This window comes from Pleurodeles waltl, chromosome 3_1 (assembly GCF_031143425.1).
Source record: "Pleurodeles waltl isolate 20211129_DDA chromosome 3_1, aPleWal1.hap1.20221129, whole genome shotgun sequence".
Lineage (NCBI taxonomy): Eukaryota > Metazoa > Chordata > Amphibia > Caudata > Salamandridae > Pleurodeles > Pleurodeles waltl.
This window is the reverse complement of record NC_090440.1, coordinates 284,878,496-284,892,768: the sequence shown is the minus strand read 5'-3', so window position 1 is coordinate 284,892,768 and position 14,273 is coordinate 284,878,496. Positions and strand designations below refer to the sequence as shown.

At 40.2% G+C, this 14,273-nt stretch overlaps 1 protein-coding gene across 8 annotated transcripts in view; it reads left to right on the top strand.

Moving 5' to 3' along the window:
- The window catches only part of TCF12 (transcription factor 12), a 641,728-nt gene that overhangs the window by 398,375 nt on the left and 229,080 nt on the right, over window positions 1-14,273 (top strand). For all 8 annotated transcript variants that reach the window (XM_069222409.1, XM_069222403.1, XM_069222408.1 and 5 more), the window contains exon 7: window positions 7,267-7,402. In XM_069222409.1, the coding sequence (XP_069078510.1) occupies window positions 7,267-7,402 (136 nt within the window). The remainder of the gene's footprint in view (window positions 1-7,266; window positions 7,403-14,273) is intronic.

The window sequence follows — 14,273 nt, the reverse complement described above, 5'->3', positions numbered from 1 at the left end:
TTATTTGTGGTGTTTTATGTTGAAAAATTATCAAATGGTGGTCTGACCATGTGATTGGCGTGATGATATGAACAGTAACTAGTGCAGGCTTTGCAAAAGTGACATCTAGGATGTCTCCAGGGATGAGTGTGGGATTGTCTACAGTCTGATGTAGGTTCAATGCGACTAGGCCAGTGGGGATAGTTTTGGGATGGGGCATATTGGGTTTGTCAAACCAAATGTTTAGAGTTCCCAAGAATGCATAGGTTTGAGTATCAGGTTATAAGGTTTGAGACTGTATCTAGAAAAGTGTCTGGGAATGTTGAGTTGTTAGGGTGAGGTCTATAAAGGAGGAGGTTGGAGTATGGTTACATCTAGTGAGGAGGGCCTCACAACCTTGTATGGAAATGTATGTTTTACTGAGATTTGTTGCTTGTTTGAATATAATCACTAGTCCACCTCCTCTCGTGCCTATTCGTTTTGTGTGATGGTTTGATAGTCCGAAGGAATGGCTTCATGCAATACTGGGGCCATGTCATCTCCCAACCATGATTCTGTTACGAATAGTAAGTCAGGTTGTGTGTCCGTGAGAAGGTTGTAGATGTGTTGCTTGTCTTTTTTAGAGCGATTGAGTGTTTATGAGCATGTATTTTAGAAAATGTGTGTTTGTGGCAGCGTAGTTTTGTTTTGGAGAAGGGTGAGCAGTAGTAGTGTTAGTTGTGATAACTGTGTGAGGGTCACAATAGTCCTGTTTTCCAAATAGTGTTCCTCTTCCAGCAGGCTTAGGAGGCATTTTGTTGGGTTTGTGTGCGTTGGTGGTGGACTTGGTGGCTTAGGGAGACATGAAGTGTACTTTTTTTTGTAGATTAGCCTGATTATGTAATAGACGAGGGGATGCAAAGTTGTTGAGAGTGAAATCTTGTTTATTTTGTTTGCGTCTGTTTAGTGTGGAAGGAATATGGTTAAGGGGTGGTGGAGGAGCCTGGGCATAAGAATGTAAGGCTCTATATTGTGTAATGGATGAGAGATGGGTGAAAGAATGTTGCTGTGTTGGGGTGCTTGTGGTAGATGTTTGTGAAGAGTGAAAACATAGGGGTAAAGATTGGTCAGTATTCATATTCTTTGCGTAGTCATGAGGGTGGGAGTGGGTGTGACGGAAGGTATTATGAAAGTTTGTGTTATTTTGATGTGCTGATGTGTGTGGTCTGTTTTGTTTTTGTGGAATAGTGAGAGGAGATATTGATGTGGTTTTCTGTGAAGGATTTGTATGTGAGTTAGTGCTGGTGAGTGGTATTAAAATATTACAAGGTGTGTTGATGTGTTTTGGAGAAGAGTGTATGAGGTGTGTAAGAGGGGATGGCTCAGGCTGCAACATGGCTCAGTAAAAGGGGTCAGCTTATTATTTAGTAAACACTAGACTGGAAGATCCGTATTTGAAGGAACACATGTAAGTTATGAGATCAGCTACTGAATTTGCCAGCAGAAGTAACAGGGATGCTTGTTCTCTGTGTGTATTTATATGTAGGGGGTCCTTAAAAATGAGCTACGAAGTTGAATGTTCATGTGTAAACGAGTGGGTTTTAGAATGCATTTAAAATGTTGCATGTTTAAATTTGTGTTGCAAAAATTGCTATATGCTATTGTTTTAAGTCTAGGGCTAACAGCATTTAAAGAATATAAGCCTTAACATGTCCATTTCTGTAAGTTCTGGTTAACTAGATAAGGCATTGTTTCTGGACTGTGAAGAATGGGGAGCACCTTAAGTTACATCACGCACCCTAGCTCCGAGTACTTACACCTTGGTCGTTCTTCAAGCCTCCTAGTTGCTGCTGAGGGGAGGGGCACTTAGTTGGATACAGGTATAAAGCGTCGGGGCAGATAGAAGAAACAAAGGTGTTGGGGCTGCTTGCTCTCACTTCTTGCCTCTGCCTTCATGATCTCGCAGAAAGAAAGGACCAGCACCAGAGGTCCAAGGGGCAGGCAAGGGGGGGGGGGATGGGTTAGATGCTAGTCTTGGCAGTGCTTTCTTCACGCCTCTGAAGTATGGTTTGCATGATTGTGGACTTGATTTCTAAGGAACGATAAGCTTTTCTTATTTACATCATGTTCTGTCTAGTTTGGCTGTTAGGGATTTGTTCTATCTGCTTCGTGAGGTATGGAACAACCTTACCGGCCTCCCTGGGGAATGCCCCTGAGCCATAACTTTTCTAAGTATTTTGTAAGCTTAATACATGAAGATTGTCGAACGTACAGAGAATGAATGTCTAGTTTCTGCTGTAACTCGGTTCACTATTTCTCGGCCATTCCCAGAAAAAAAAAACACTGTACTCCAACCTGGGGCCTGCATTTGGAAGTGACTCCAAAGGGAATTTAGAGAGAGTCAAGGCTGCCCTGCTCGATAGTGGACATGAAATCCCTTTGATCTTTTAATAATGTGCTGTCCTGATGGGTTTCAGTGTGACTTGTCAGTGGCAGGTGCTGTCAGGTTTTTTTAAACAACAAATAAGCAGACACACGCTCATTGAAGGCTGGCATAGAGACATCCTGAAGTATAACATATGCGGGATGCAGCCGGCACTCATGGGAATACTCGTGTTGTCTATAGAACACCCACAGTGGATGCTTGGTAAGAGAGCAAGCCTTTGCTAGTTCTAATAATATATATTATAGAAGGACAACAAACGTGTGTCGAAGAACCTATTGAATCATGTTTTCCTATGCGTGAATCGAATTCTCTCCTCAAGGGACTTTTTTATTTACTGCACATATGGTGTAAATGGTCGTTTTCTGCCACCACTTAGTAGTTTGTTATTTGGCTAGATAGCGTGATTAGAATGATTTCTTATCTTTGCTTCTTCAGACATACCCTGCAGCGCTTTGAGTCTTTCTAGTGGATGGGTTAAGCTTTTTACAAGGAACCAACATAACTTACAGCTGGGACATTCTAATATTAGATTCGTGGTAAAGGCATGCGTGGTAAAGCCATGCGTGTTAAAGCCATATGCATTATAAATGCATTGTGGTCAATGCATTTCGTTGCATTCACCGCGTTGTAAGTGATGTTTCCAACATGGATGTATGACGGAACAACGCATGCACTTACAACGCATGCTTTTAAAACGCAGTAAGTACAATGCATGGTCATTACCACGCATGCACTTACCACAAAATGTTTTTACAATGCATATGCTTTTACCACGAATGTCTTTAACACAAAAATTTCATAGTAAAGGCATAAGCATGGTATAAACTAGAGGTAAGTATAACATAATCTTTATACACACACACACACAGATCTTTCCACCCAAAAACTCTGCCTACCCTAAAAATTACCTTACCACCCCAAAACCCATACCCACCCTAAAACCTATAGATGCCCTTACGACCCCGAAACCCATTACCACCTTAAAACCTAAAAATGCCTTTACCACCACATACCCACCCGAAAACCTAAACATCCCTTACCACCCCGAAACCCATACCCACCCTAAAACCTATAAATGCCCCTACCACCTCAAAACTCATACCCACCCTAAAAATACCCTTACCACCCCAAAACCCGTACCCACCCTAAAAATACTCTTAGCACGTCAAAACCCATGCCAACCCTAAAATCTAAAAATGCCCTAACTACCCTAAAACCCACGCCCACCCTAAAAATGCAGTTACCACCAATAACTGTTACCCACCCTAAACACTATATATATATATATAATATCACTCAACCCACTTAATACTTACCTGTACTTACCTTTAAAACCTTTACCACGCATACAGCATTACCATTTATGCCTTTACAACTAAATTAGTTGTAAAGGCATGCGTGGTAAAGGTATATTTGTGGTAAAGGCATGCGTGGTAAACACATGCGTTGTAAATGCATCGCGGTAAATGCATTTTGTTGCATTCACTGCGTTGTAAGAGATGTTTCCTCTAATATTATTGTCCATGTTTTCTGCATGCACCTGCAAAGCCCAATGTTTCCCGTCGCTATTCGCTCTAATGAACTGTTTGTGTCCTGCACATTTCTTGCATAATCCTCTCTGGTGTTACTTCCGTCTTCATATTTAAAATGCAGTTCTTGGCATAAAACACTATTGCTAGTTTGAAGGCGTGTAAGAGGATACACATAGATATGCTTCTAGGACAAATCAAGTTGACACTATGTGGAATATTGAAATAATACAAAGGAAGAAAAAACTTTTCTACCCTCCCAAATGGACTGACGCTGGCAGAAGAGAGAGGAAAGGTAGACAACTTGCCTTTGTATATTACAGCAAAATGAGCTGGTATCATCTGGTAATTAATTATGTAAAGGGAAAAAGTGGCAAGTCATTAGTAAGAAAAGATAAACATTGTATTTCCATAGGTAACTCTTGTGCATACCAAGTCAGGAATGCAGAAAACGCTGATAGTGAACGTGCTACTAGTAGCAGAGTTTAGCAAAGGAAAGCCTACTATTGAAAAAATATTTTCCAGGTCGGAATGATAAGCTTCCCCTAACTACAACACCCCCTATGCTCCACAAATCAAGGCAATGGCCCGGCCCCACAGTGAATCATACTGTCTTCAAGGAACTCCTGCAGCAGGGTTGCCACCTTGCTCGATGACATCAGCATTATATTTCCAGTCCTGGGGGTTCATTCCACAGCACAGTGTGCTCTGGGAGTCGAAGTCCTTGGCTGCTGCTTTTCAGATCCTTTAACTTACAAATATGCTAACACTGGCTTGTAACAACAAACCTGTGGCGGGGAGCGGCCAAGGTGTCTTGCTGATGTGGACTCTTTTCAGCAGTGTCCCAGAATAATTTAAATGTAATTTATTTTGTTAATGTCTTGAGACAAACTTAAGATACGCAGTCAAACTTAGGTTAGTACTCTGATAGCTAGTAAAAAAGCACGAGGCAACTCCTAACTTATTACCAGCAAGTTGTGGAATGGTTTGGCGACTCTAACAACTATTGCCCAAAAGTAGTGGTATGAAGACCCTACTTTTTCAACTGTTATTTTCCCTTTCAGGTCACTGAGTGTGTAGTCGATATATTGGGTTTGTGGCACTTTTTAAATCTGTTTAGACTTTTTTTTATTTTTATTTAATCATGCAGCAAAGCAAGAAAGGCCAATTTGTTACTGCGATGGCTGCTTTTGGTTGCATTGAACAGAGGAACTGAATCACAGTGAATGGAAGGCCTGGAAGAACTCATCTGCCCTTTAATTAACAACTTGTGGCATTGAAAAGCAAGAAGTTGAATTGTATGTTAGTCATTAGCCCGTATGAAATAAGTGAATGTGAGGCAAGTATCAATCATGTATCAAATTTAGAATTACATTATTTCAGTTGTGGTAGCCTTCCTAGGTATTTCTAAGAAAAAATGAAATTTTGTGTTTTAAGACTGGTGGCAGCACACATAGTATAATAGTGGAACTGCCTTCTTGGTGGTGTAATTTAGTTGTCATGGGCACTAGATTCATATGCCCTTGTATTAACAGTTGTGCAGTTGCTGGACCCTGAAACTTGAAAGGAGGGCCCCCTTCCTAAGAAAGGGAAATGGTAGCCGTTACCAGGTACTGCTTTGCGGCATTGCGCAGTATATGATACATCACATATTCATTGCAGGAGAGTTACCAGCGAGTCACATAGGACCTAATAATGTCCGCTAATCTGAAATGCTGCCAGCTCACATTGACTCAAACCTTTCCCCAAGCCAACATATCTGTCACAGTTAATACCCCAAATTCACAAGTCATCCTTCTTCTGCTGGAAAACGGAGTCTAGAAATAGCCTGAGACTCTTCCCAGGTGAATCAACCGAACAGTAGGGCAGACAAGCAAGAATCACATTGATAGATTTTCCACGGACACTCTGGGCTTAAATACCTTGTAACCTGGAAGAATTCCAGAATAAAACAGCAGCCCTGCGTCCTAGCCTGCTGCTTGTATGTAAAGAAATCGAACTGATTTAATGGTCTTCTTAAACATGTTAGGCCAGTGCTGCTGCCGCTGCACAACCATGCCTCCTTACAATTTGTATCCAGATCACTCCTCTGCTGTGCTTCCCAGACTTCTCTTCAAAGTTTGTCCGAATTTAACTCTGTACACTTTGCAGTTCTTGGGACCTTGAACCAGTCGATTTAACATTTCCTTTAGTTTCTTGGTGTTCTGCTCATTCACTCTCTAGGAGTTGGCTGTTGCTCACATCACCTGCTTGGTTTAGCCAGTCCCCTGATACAACTTCGAATTTTTCTTTTTTTTTTTTTGCTTGATGTCAGTTGAAATACATTTACAGGAGAATCCTTCTGGACCGCAGGATGATAAATGTGAAAGTTCTCTGTGCTGCCCAAATACCCAGCCCATGGCCAGTTGTCTTGTCCTCAGCTAGCGAGAACAAAGAAAACTTTCAGATGAGGCCTGACCTACGTCTGTGGGCCTGCTCATGACCTAGTGGAAGTCTGTGACCCTCACAGCCCGTCATTCCACAGTTCCTAGCAGACGTTTATTGCAAAGGACTACAAGCTCTCTCATAGTCCGGCTCTTACGCTCCGCACATCATAAGTTATTTATTCAGCAAGCCTCATTGCGCCCCAATCCACTCTACAGCTTCCTGTGCTGCATTTTTTTGCCCCCTATTAGAAGGTAGGAGCAAAGAGAAAGTAGCATTGGAAGATAAGTGTGTGTGATACATAGGAACTATGCATTAGAATCACTTAATCGATGGAGAGTTTCTTTCCATTTCTGAAATTAAAAGACAGACGTTGACCTGTTAAACCAAATGGTCAACAATCCCAGAGAAAGTTGCACAATTTTGAAATCCTAGTTTACCAGCTCAAACACATATGATACTAACTTATGGCACAAATCGACTTTATGAAATGGGGGTTCATGTTGAAGAACATGAGCAATTGTACTGAATATTTCCTGGTTGCTGCCATGTTGTTTTTTTCATAGGGTTGTAAGACCTTGCTGGTTGAAAGGATTGTTTCATATGTTAACTGTTCATTGAGGGAATTTTGTGGGAGAGAGTTTAGAGATCCTGGTAAATTGTCAAAAACTACATCTCAAATCTATTACATTCTACAAAAAGATCTCAGGATAAATGTTCATAATCTTTTTCTTTAATTTTTATTGATCTTATGTTCCTGCAATCCATTTCTAAATCTATTCTTTGTGGGCTGATTATTAGGATAATGGTCTTTTTTGCTGTGCCATTGGCAGTAAACTGTGAAATAGTTGGTTGAGCATTTCTTTATGTAAAATCTGAATTCTGAAGTGTTTTTAAATTCTTTTGCAGCCGGCTCTTGTTCGACCAGACATAGGAATTGCGAGCCCAGGCCCATTACCATCACCCGGGAAGCCTGGAACACTGTACTTTCCATTTTCAGCTACAAATCCACGAAGGCGGCCCATACTCGACACAGCAGCTCCTGGTTAGTAGTGCATGCATTTCTACGATGTCTCAATCCTTTTGCTTTTTTTTTGTTTTGTTTTTTGCTAATGAAGTAAACCAATAGTGAAGTAGTGAAGTCTTTTAATGTGAGTCGGGCTTTATGACCTCACTATAATAGCATTTTATTCATTTTTCATTGCTTACATAACATTTACTTAAGAACTTATTTTCCTCAACTGCATAGGTTTACCCAGTTAGGGCAGTGAGTTGCTACCTCAGAAAGTAAGCAGCGGACGTCAGTATTTATCAGCAAAGGAACTGGTAATGTCCTTTGGTGCACACACCTCCAGTCACAGATCCGTAAGATAATCTAGTGGGACATTTAGCAGTAACATCCATCTCTATGCAACACAGTAATGCACTCTAACCTGGCCAGCCACTGGCCAGTATGACTCTCCTCCAAACTGTGTGAAACGTGACCTATGCCTTCCCTCATTTCCCCCCCCAAAACATTTTTCCTGAGCTGCAATATGTTATACTTTTCTTTGTAAGATCCTTAAGCCTGCTGTGAGGGGATAATAGTTTGGCATGGGTACTATTGCATTTGCCTTAAAGATACCTTCAGTCCTCAGCAGAGATTGAACAGGTTCATAATGGTAATAAAATTAACCATAGGGCGATCAGAGTGCTAACAAGAATTGAATCACAGTTTCCATGAGCTGTATTTGAACTCTTCTAAGTATTTTTTCCTAAATTGTACGTTCTTTTTAGTTCTTGATAAACGTGGACTCCATTGTTGTGAATTTTTTAAAACATGATAAAATAAGAATTGTTACTCTCAGTATTCCCGTATTTTAAAATATGTATAATATAAATTGGATGTATAGAAATCACAACTCAAAAATAGAATGTCCGAAATTGTACAAAAAAGTTAAATATTAAAACAAGAATTGAATCTCATGCTATAGTATATGACCGATATGCCTTTGTATGTATCATGTAATACTGTTCTGGTACCGTTCCATTGCGGAGCATACATGCAGCTGGTTAGATCATTTTGTTTAGAAAATGCTTTGGATTACTTTGAAGTAAAATGACTTCATTGCATTTCTAGAACGAAATTTCTTTTTGTGGCTCGAACATCGGAGGAAAGGAAGTCCTGCTTTTGAAAGCTGTTTCTCATATATTTGCAGGCTTGATGCTCCAAACTTTTTTACGATCACAATCCCTGGTATATGGCAAAAGTCCTTTTTACAATAGAAGTCATTTTATGAGTCCGATCTACTTTTAAAATACAAATAAGAGATAGTGAAAAGTGTCCCTTCCAATTTACAAACCACTGTAGTATGATTACATTTTTTGTGACCATAATTATGGTTGCAAACCATTAAAAAGTTACCACCTCTCTAGTTGGGTTGGTAACTGGTTTGCAAAATGGAAGATCTCCCCTTAGGATACTTTACCACTCCTTTAACAATATTATCGGCAGCCTGGGGATGGGGGAGCTGCCAGGTCATAGCCCAGGGTACGACTGCCTCCTTCCTCCGAATGTCTTACCAGATGGAAAACGTTTTTCAAAGCAACACCTGTCCCTTGAATGGCGACAAAGTGATTTTACTTATTTTTATAAGGATACGCTTATTTGGGCAAGCACTTGCAGTGGTCGAGATATGCTCTCCCTGGCAAGCCTCCATCCCAGCATTCACACCTCATTACTAGGTGTCGCAAATTAAAACCAGTCTAATATTTAAAAGGCAGGTTATTTCGTGTCTCTGCATAATGGATAATTTGTGATGCGCACTTTTAGAACATCGGTCTCATCACAAATTAATATTTAGCAGGAGAATTCATTTAAAAAGAATAACACAAAGGACCGCTGCTCACATTCTGTTATTTTTACCCAGAAACGCGCCATTCAAAGAAAATGTTTAACACAGATTACCCAAAATTAAACAAAGTAGCATGATAGCACATTTTAAGGAATTTCACATAACAGGCGTAACAAAAATCCTGAAATGATTTGAAATTTGTGCCAGCGTAGTTTAAATATCACCGGGTCTAGTAATAATCCGACACATCGATCTGGATATAAATAATCCTGTGCTGCATACAGAAAGTTCCTGACGAGGAGGCACCTTACGAATGATAATTTTTAATTGCAAACTTAATTTTCCAGTTTTTTCAGCACTCTAACGGATGAGCCATAAATCATTTTATTTCGACTATAATTGATTAGTGACTGGGAATTTTGGCAGGGCGATACTCAAGATGGTGATGCCATGTCCCCCAGACCAGGTGACGTAGATCATTTTTTAAAACATTTTTTAAAGTTTTATACTTTGTACATTTCTTGTGGAATGCTGATTCTGACCTAGCCCGGTTAGTATATGTTAGGAAGCATGTAACTGGGTTCCAGTTTCCTACACCCAGTCGCACCCTACTGGAGCATGACGCTGATGGCTGCATCAAGCATGCCCTGGTAACCTTGCTAATTGAGAAAACAGGGACGTGGTTTAAGCCAAGGGATGTACTGGGAAGTGGTGTGAGCCTTCTGTCCCCTATGCACAAGACGGTGGCTAGTCACATGAGAGGAGGAGCAAGGATTAGTAAAATGTCTAGCCAATGAGCACGCACATACCTGAAATAGGCAGAGGTACTTTCTCCAAGACCTGTTCACTCAATTTACGATTCATGCTCTCCGAGGATGTTAGCACTTAACAGACAGTCTTGAATGCATTCATTTTCCTCACCACTAGGGGTCACAAGGCTGCACTGATGTGCTTCCTAAACTGCCAGAGGCTCTTGAGGGGCTTGTAGTTCCAAATTCCTGCAATAAAAAGGAGGGTTTTCCAGAAGAGGTGTTTGACCCTGCACTGACAACTAACCATCATTTAAATCATGCTTTGGGTATGCGATCACTGCGGCTATTTATGTTTGTATCGCTTTTTCAGCACCTAATACTAACTAAACCTGATGCATCATGACAACTGCAGGAGTAGGGCACATTTTCTTTGATATCTAACAAGATATATTCGTTTTTTTTTGCATGTGGACCAGCAGCCACTCACCAATATCTAGTGAGGCTTTTACACGTTTTGATTATTTTCAGAGGTGGCTATGACTGAATGCCTGAATTTGTTGCAGCTGTTGTTTGCCAGTTTTTTTTTTTTTTTTTTAGTTAACAGCACTTCAAACAAGTCTATTCTAGCAATAAGTGATTTTTATTTGCTTTTGCATTTATTTATGTAGAACTTTTCAGTTTACTCTGTTAGGGTCAGATGACACAAAATATGTTACTTTGCCAAACAGCTCAATATAGTGCACCGTGGCATAAATGCCATCCTATTTATGTGATAAGTGCAGTGTCTGTGGTGGCTCTTTATGTTCATCGTGTGCTTAACACAGTTGCATGTATGGAATTGTCGTGACCGCGTGGTTTGACATATTGCTTTAAAAATGTAATTTAATATGCAGTCCTCTATAAAGCTGCTACATCATGGTCGCAGGCATGCAAGACTACCATTACATAAAGGCCTTGCTGTGAAATGTATTTTATCCATTCTTCACGAGCAGATTCTACGCCTATTTAACTGAACGAGAATATAATAGTACGCCCAGGCTTCAGCATTTAGTTTTAACAATACCTTGGTGAATCCACTTCTATACAGTTAATGGATTTAATCGTGGTACTTTATCTGACAAGATCAGGGCCACTGGAAATATGTGACTGTGTGGTCCCAGCGATTTGTGCATAATTATAGATTAGCCGCACTTGCCACATAATCTATCATCTGCTGTATAATCTGCAGATTTTAACAAAAAAAAGTGTTTCTAGCTCAAATGGTTCAGAAGTTACCAAATATTCAGCAATGCGTGTTGCAGTGCAGTGGAAGGCTTTTTGTAAAAATCCACTGGTTGCTTATTGCTGTATATGGATTTTAAAATGAGGTGCATCAAAGGTCCCGATAGTGTTAACAAATGAAAAAATTACCAAATAATGTAGTAATACTAGCACTAAATGTGCTCCATAGCACCACATAATTTGGCTTTTCTTGCCTCATAATTTACTCAACCGGATAATTTGGCCTTTCCCTGCCTCAAAAGTTCTAGTGGCCCTGCAGAAGATTCTACAGTTTGCAGGGATTTTGGACAGCATTAGACGCCAAGAGTGTAACGTGAGTTTCATACGTTTGCCATCTTTCCCTTTCATTCTATGTGAGATCAGCCGTTTTCGAGGCGTGTACCCGTTGTTGCTACATCATTTGGTGATGTTGACCTTTCCAATTTCTAGATAGACCTGTGCATATGAACTGGCAAACTCATACTCTAAATTAGGGTAGGATTCCTTGGCAAATACGAAACCTTTCTAATGGACACTGCTTTCCTCATATGGAACTGTCCATATGCATCAGATTGGGGATATTATTTTTCTGCTGCACCCTAAAGGCAAGAAGTTGGAGCCATAAGGACTCATTAACAAAAATGACACATTGGGTCAATTAATGTTCTGACTGTGCCGAAGATCTTTTTTTTCCAGTGCAAATTACATTTGTGTTGAAGAAGGTCTGTAGCTGTATTTTCATCTGAGTTGAATCCTGTCCTGTTTACATGTAATATATTTCTGAGCTCCGTCCCCAATAGTGATACTACGGACTAAACAGCATTTTAATGATTTGAGCGTGCTACCAAATGCATCTCAAAGCAATCGGGGAAAGAGAAGCCGAAGTTGTCCCAGTGCTGCAACATCCATAGTGGGTCATTCTTTTGATCTCAAACACGCTGCAACCTCACAAAATCACAAGGTGCAGGAAAGGTGCGTCTACCATTCCTCCATACCTTAGGAAAAGGAAGCGGGTGCAGTTTGTCATCTAATGCACCACTCCTGTTTGGGCTTGGACTATCATTGGGCAAAGAAGGCTTTGGTGGTGCAGATGAGGCCATGTTCTTTTGTATCAGGCCTCTGAAAATGTGTCATTTTGTTTCTACAGAAGAGTCTGTATTATTAAGGACTTTCAGCATAATTTATCGTCTGCTGTCTATCTACAAATCTAGGCAAAACTAAGTGTAGTTTAGCTAGTAAAGATACCTACAAACATGGAAGTTAGTGTTCTCAGTAAGTAGTTTCCTGTCCATCTCACGGCTAGTAATTGTATCATTCATACATTAAAGTTGTGTTTATTTTCTCTATACTTTATTAGCCATCCACACTATCATAGTTGGCATTTCTGGGTGACCATAATTACCCTAATAGGCACTAATCTCATATGCTGTGTAAAGGAGATAGGTACATTAATAAGAAGTGGCGAAAACACAATCTAAGATATGTGTACTTAATCGTGCCCATGTCCATGCAGAAAGTATTTGACTTTTTGTTGATGATTTTAACTTTTTACGTCACTAGCGAAAGTGATTCATTTTACAACACCGTTCTCAGCTAAGATTTTAGATCTGATACTTGATATAATGTCTTGTTTATTTCCTGAATATTCTTTTGGTGCCTTATAGTGGAACCCTAACATACAACTGGCGAAAGTATGACAACTGGTCTTTGCCTTGTAAATAGCCGGTGAAGTGGCCATTCGAGTGGCTCATGCAATGAGTACACAGGAAAAGCCCATCTTTGATTGCCAGTGGCTTCTTTTCTAGTGTAGCCCTAAGGTATACTTTTAATAGAAAGATGTGTCCACTAAGATTTGTGTTAGGCTTTGCAAAAAGTTCATTTATTTTTTTACACTAATTTACTCCAATACTTAGGTTTTTGTGGATGGTACTGCAAAATAAACCCACGGAAGCATTCCACTCATCCATTTCATATTTTACTCACTCCGATGCAGTAGGTGCTACAGGTATGCCCAGACTTTGTTTGTGCGCTCACTGTGACTCAGGGCATCATTCTCTACCTCACTGAGGAGGCCTAACTAGGCTGAAATTGGTGCTTGGTAGTTCAGTCTAGACTGTTCTTCTTGGAGCAGGACAAAGGCGGGTTTGCATATGACTGATAGCTGTTTGGAGTAGCATAGTGTGTGAAAATGATCGACTGGCCTGCAGTCTGTGATTGCTAGTGGCTTCGACTTTCTGCCCATTACCTTGTTGTTTTTCTCAGTGGTTAATTTAGTCATGTAAAGTGATGGTCAAACCGTTTCATAACTAACGTCCATCAGCGGTGGGTCCCTTCTATAACCTATGATGATATAATATTCAATGTATTCACCTAGGTAATATTCTGACTCGCTGACTAAACATAAGTACCTTCATCGGGGGAATACCTGCTTTTAATTCAGGCACTTCTCCCACTCCTCCATGTATGTTCCTCCTCCCACACAAATGCCCATTGTACTGCTTCTCCCTCACATCCCCATCCCTCTCTGTGTTCCCGAAAGGCACAGCAACAGGTACATTTTTCTATATTTAACCAAAAAGTAGATTTTATAATGTTTGTTCTCCTTTATCTTCTGCCTTCCACTTGTTGCATCAAAGCCCAGGCTATGGCACACAAAGACAACATTTATGGTGCTGAGAAAAGAGCCACACACCTGCACTCACTGAGGTTGTGTTTCAGATCGAATAACAATAAAAATGTAATTTCTCCCAGAGGCCCATAAATCTTCTCCCCAGGCAGCTACACACCACCAAATGGCTGGAGCATTTGTTCCATTCATAGTCGTATAGAATGTAAATGACAAGCAGTTTCCTTTAAATACTGACACTTGACAGCTGTTCAATTATTTTAAGTAGCTGCAGCTATTCTCATGTGTTATTTTTAAGTTGGACCGCATGCAGTAAATGTGTTTTTAAAATGTTGTTGAGAGTTTTCTATATTACATTTGAAAAATGAACGACTTTGTTTATACGGATTGAAAATATTGAATTCAAGATTCAGATTCAAGATGCCTTAATTTAACCCTGCATTT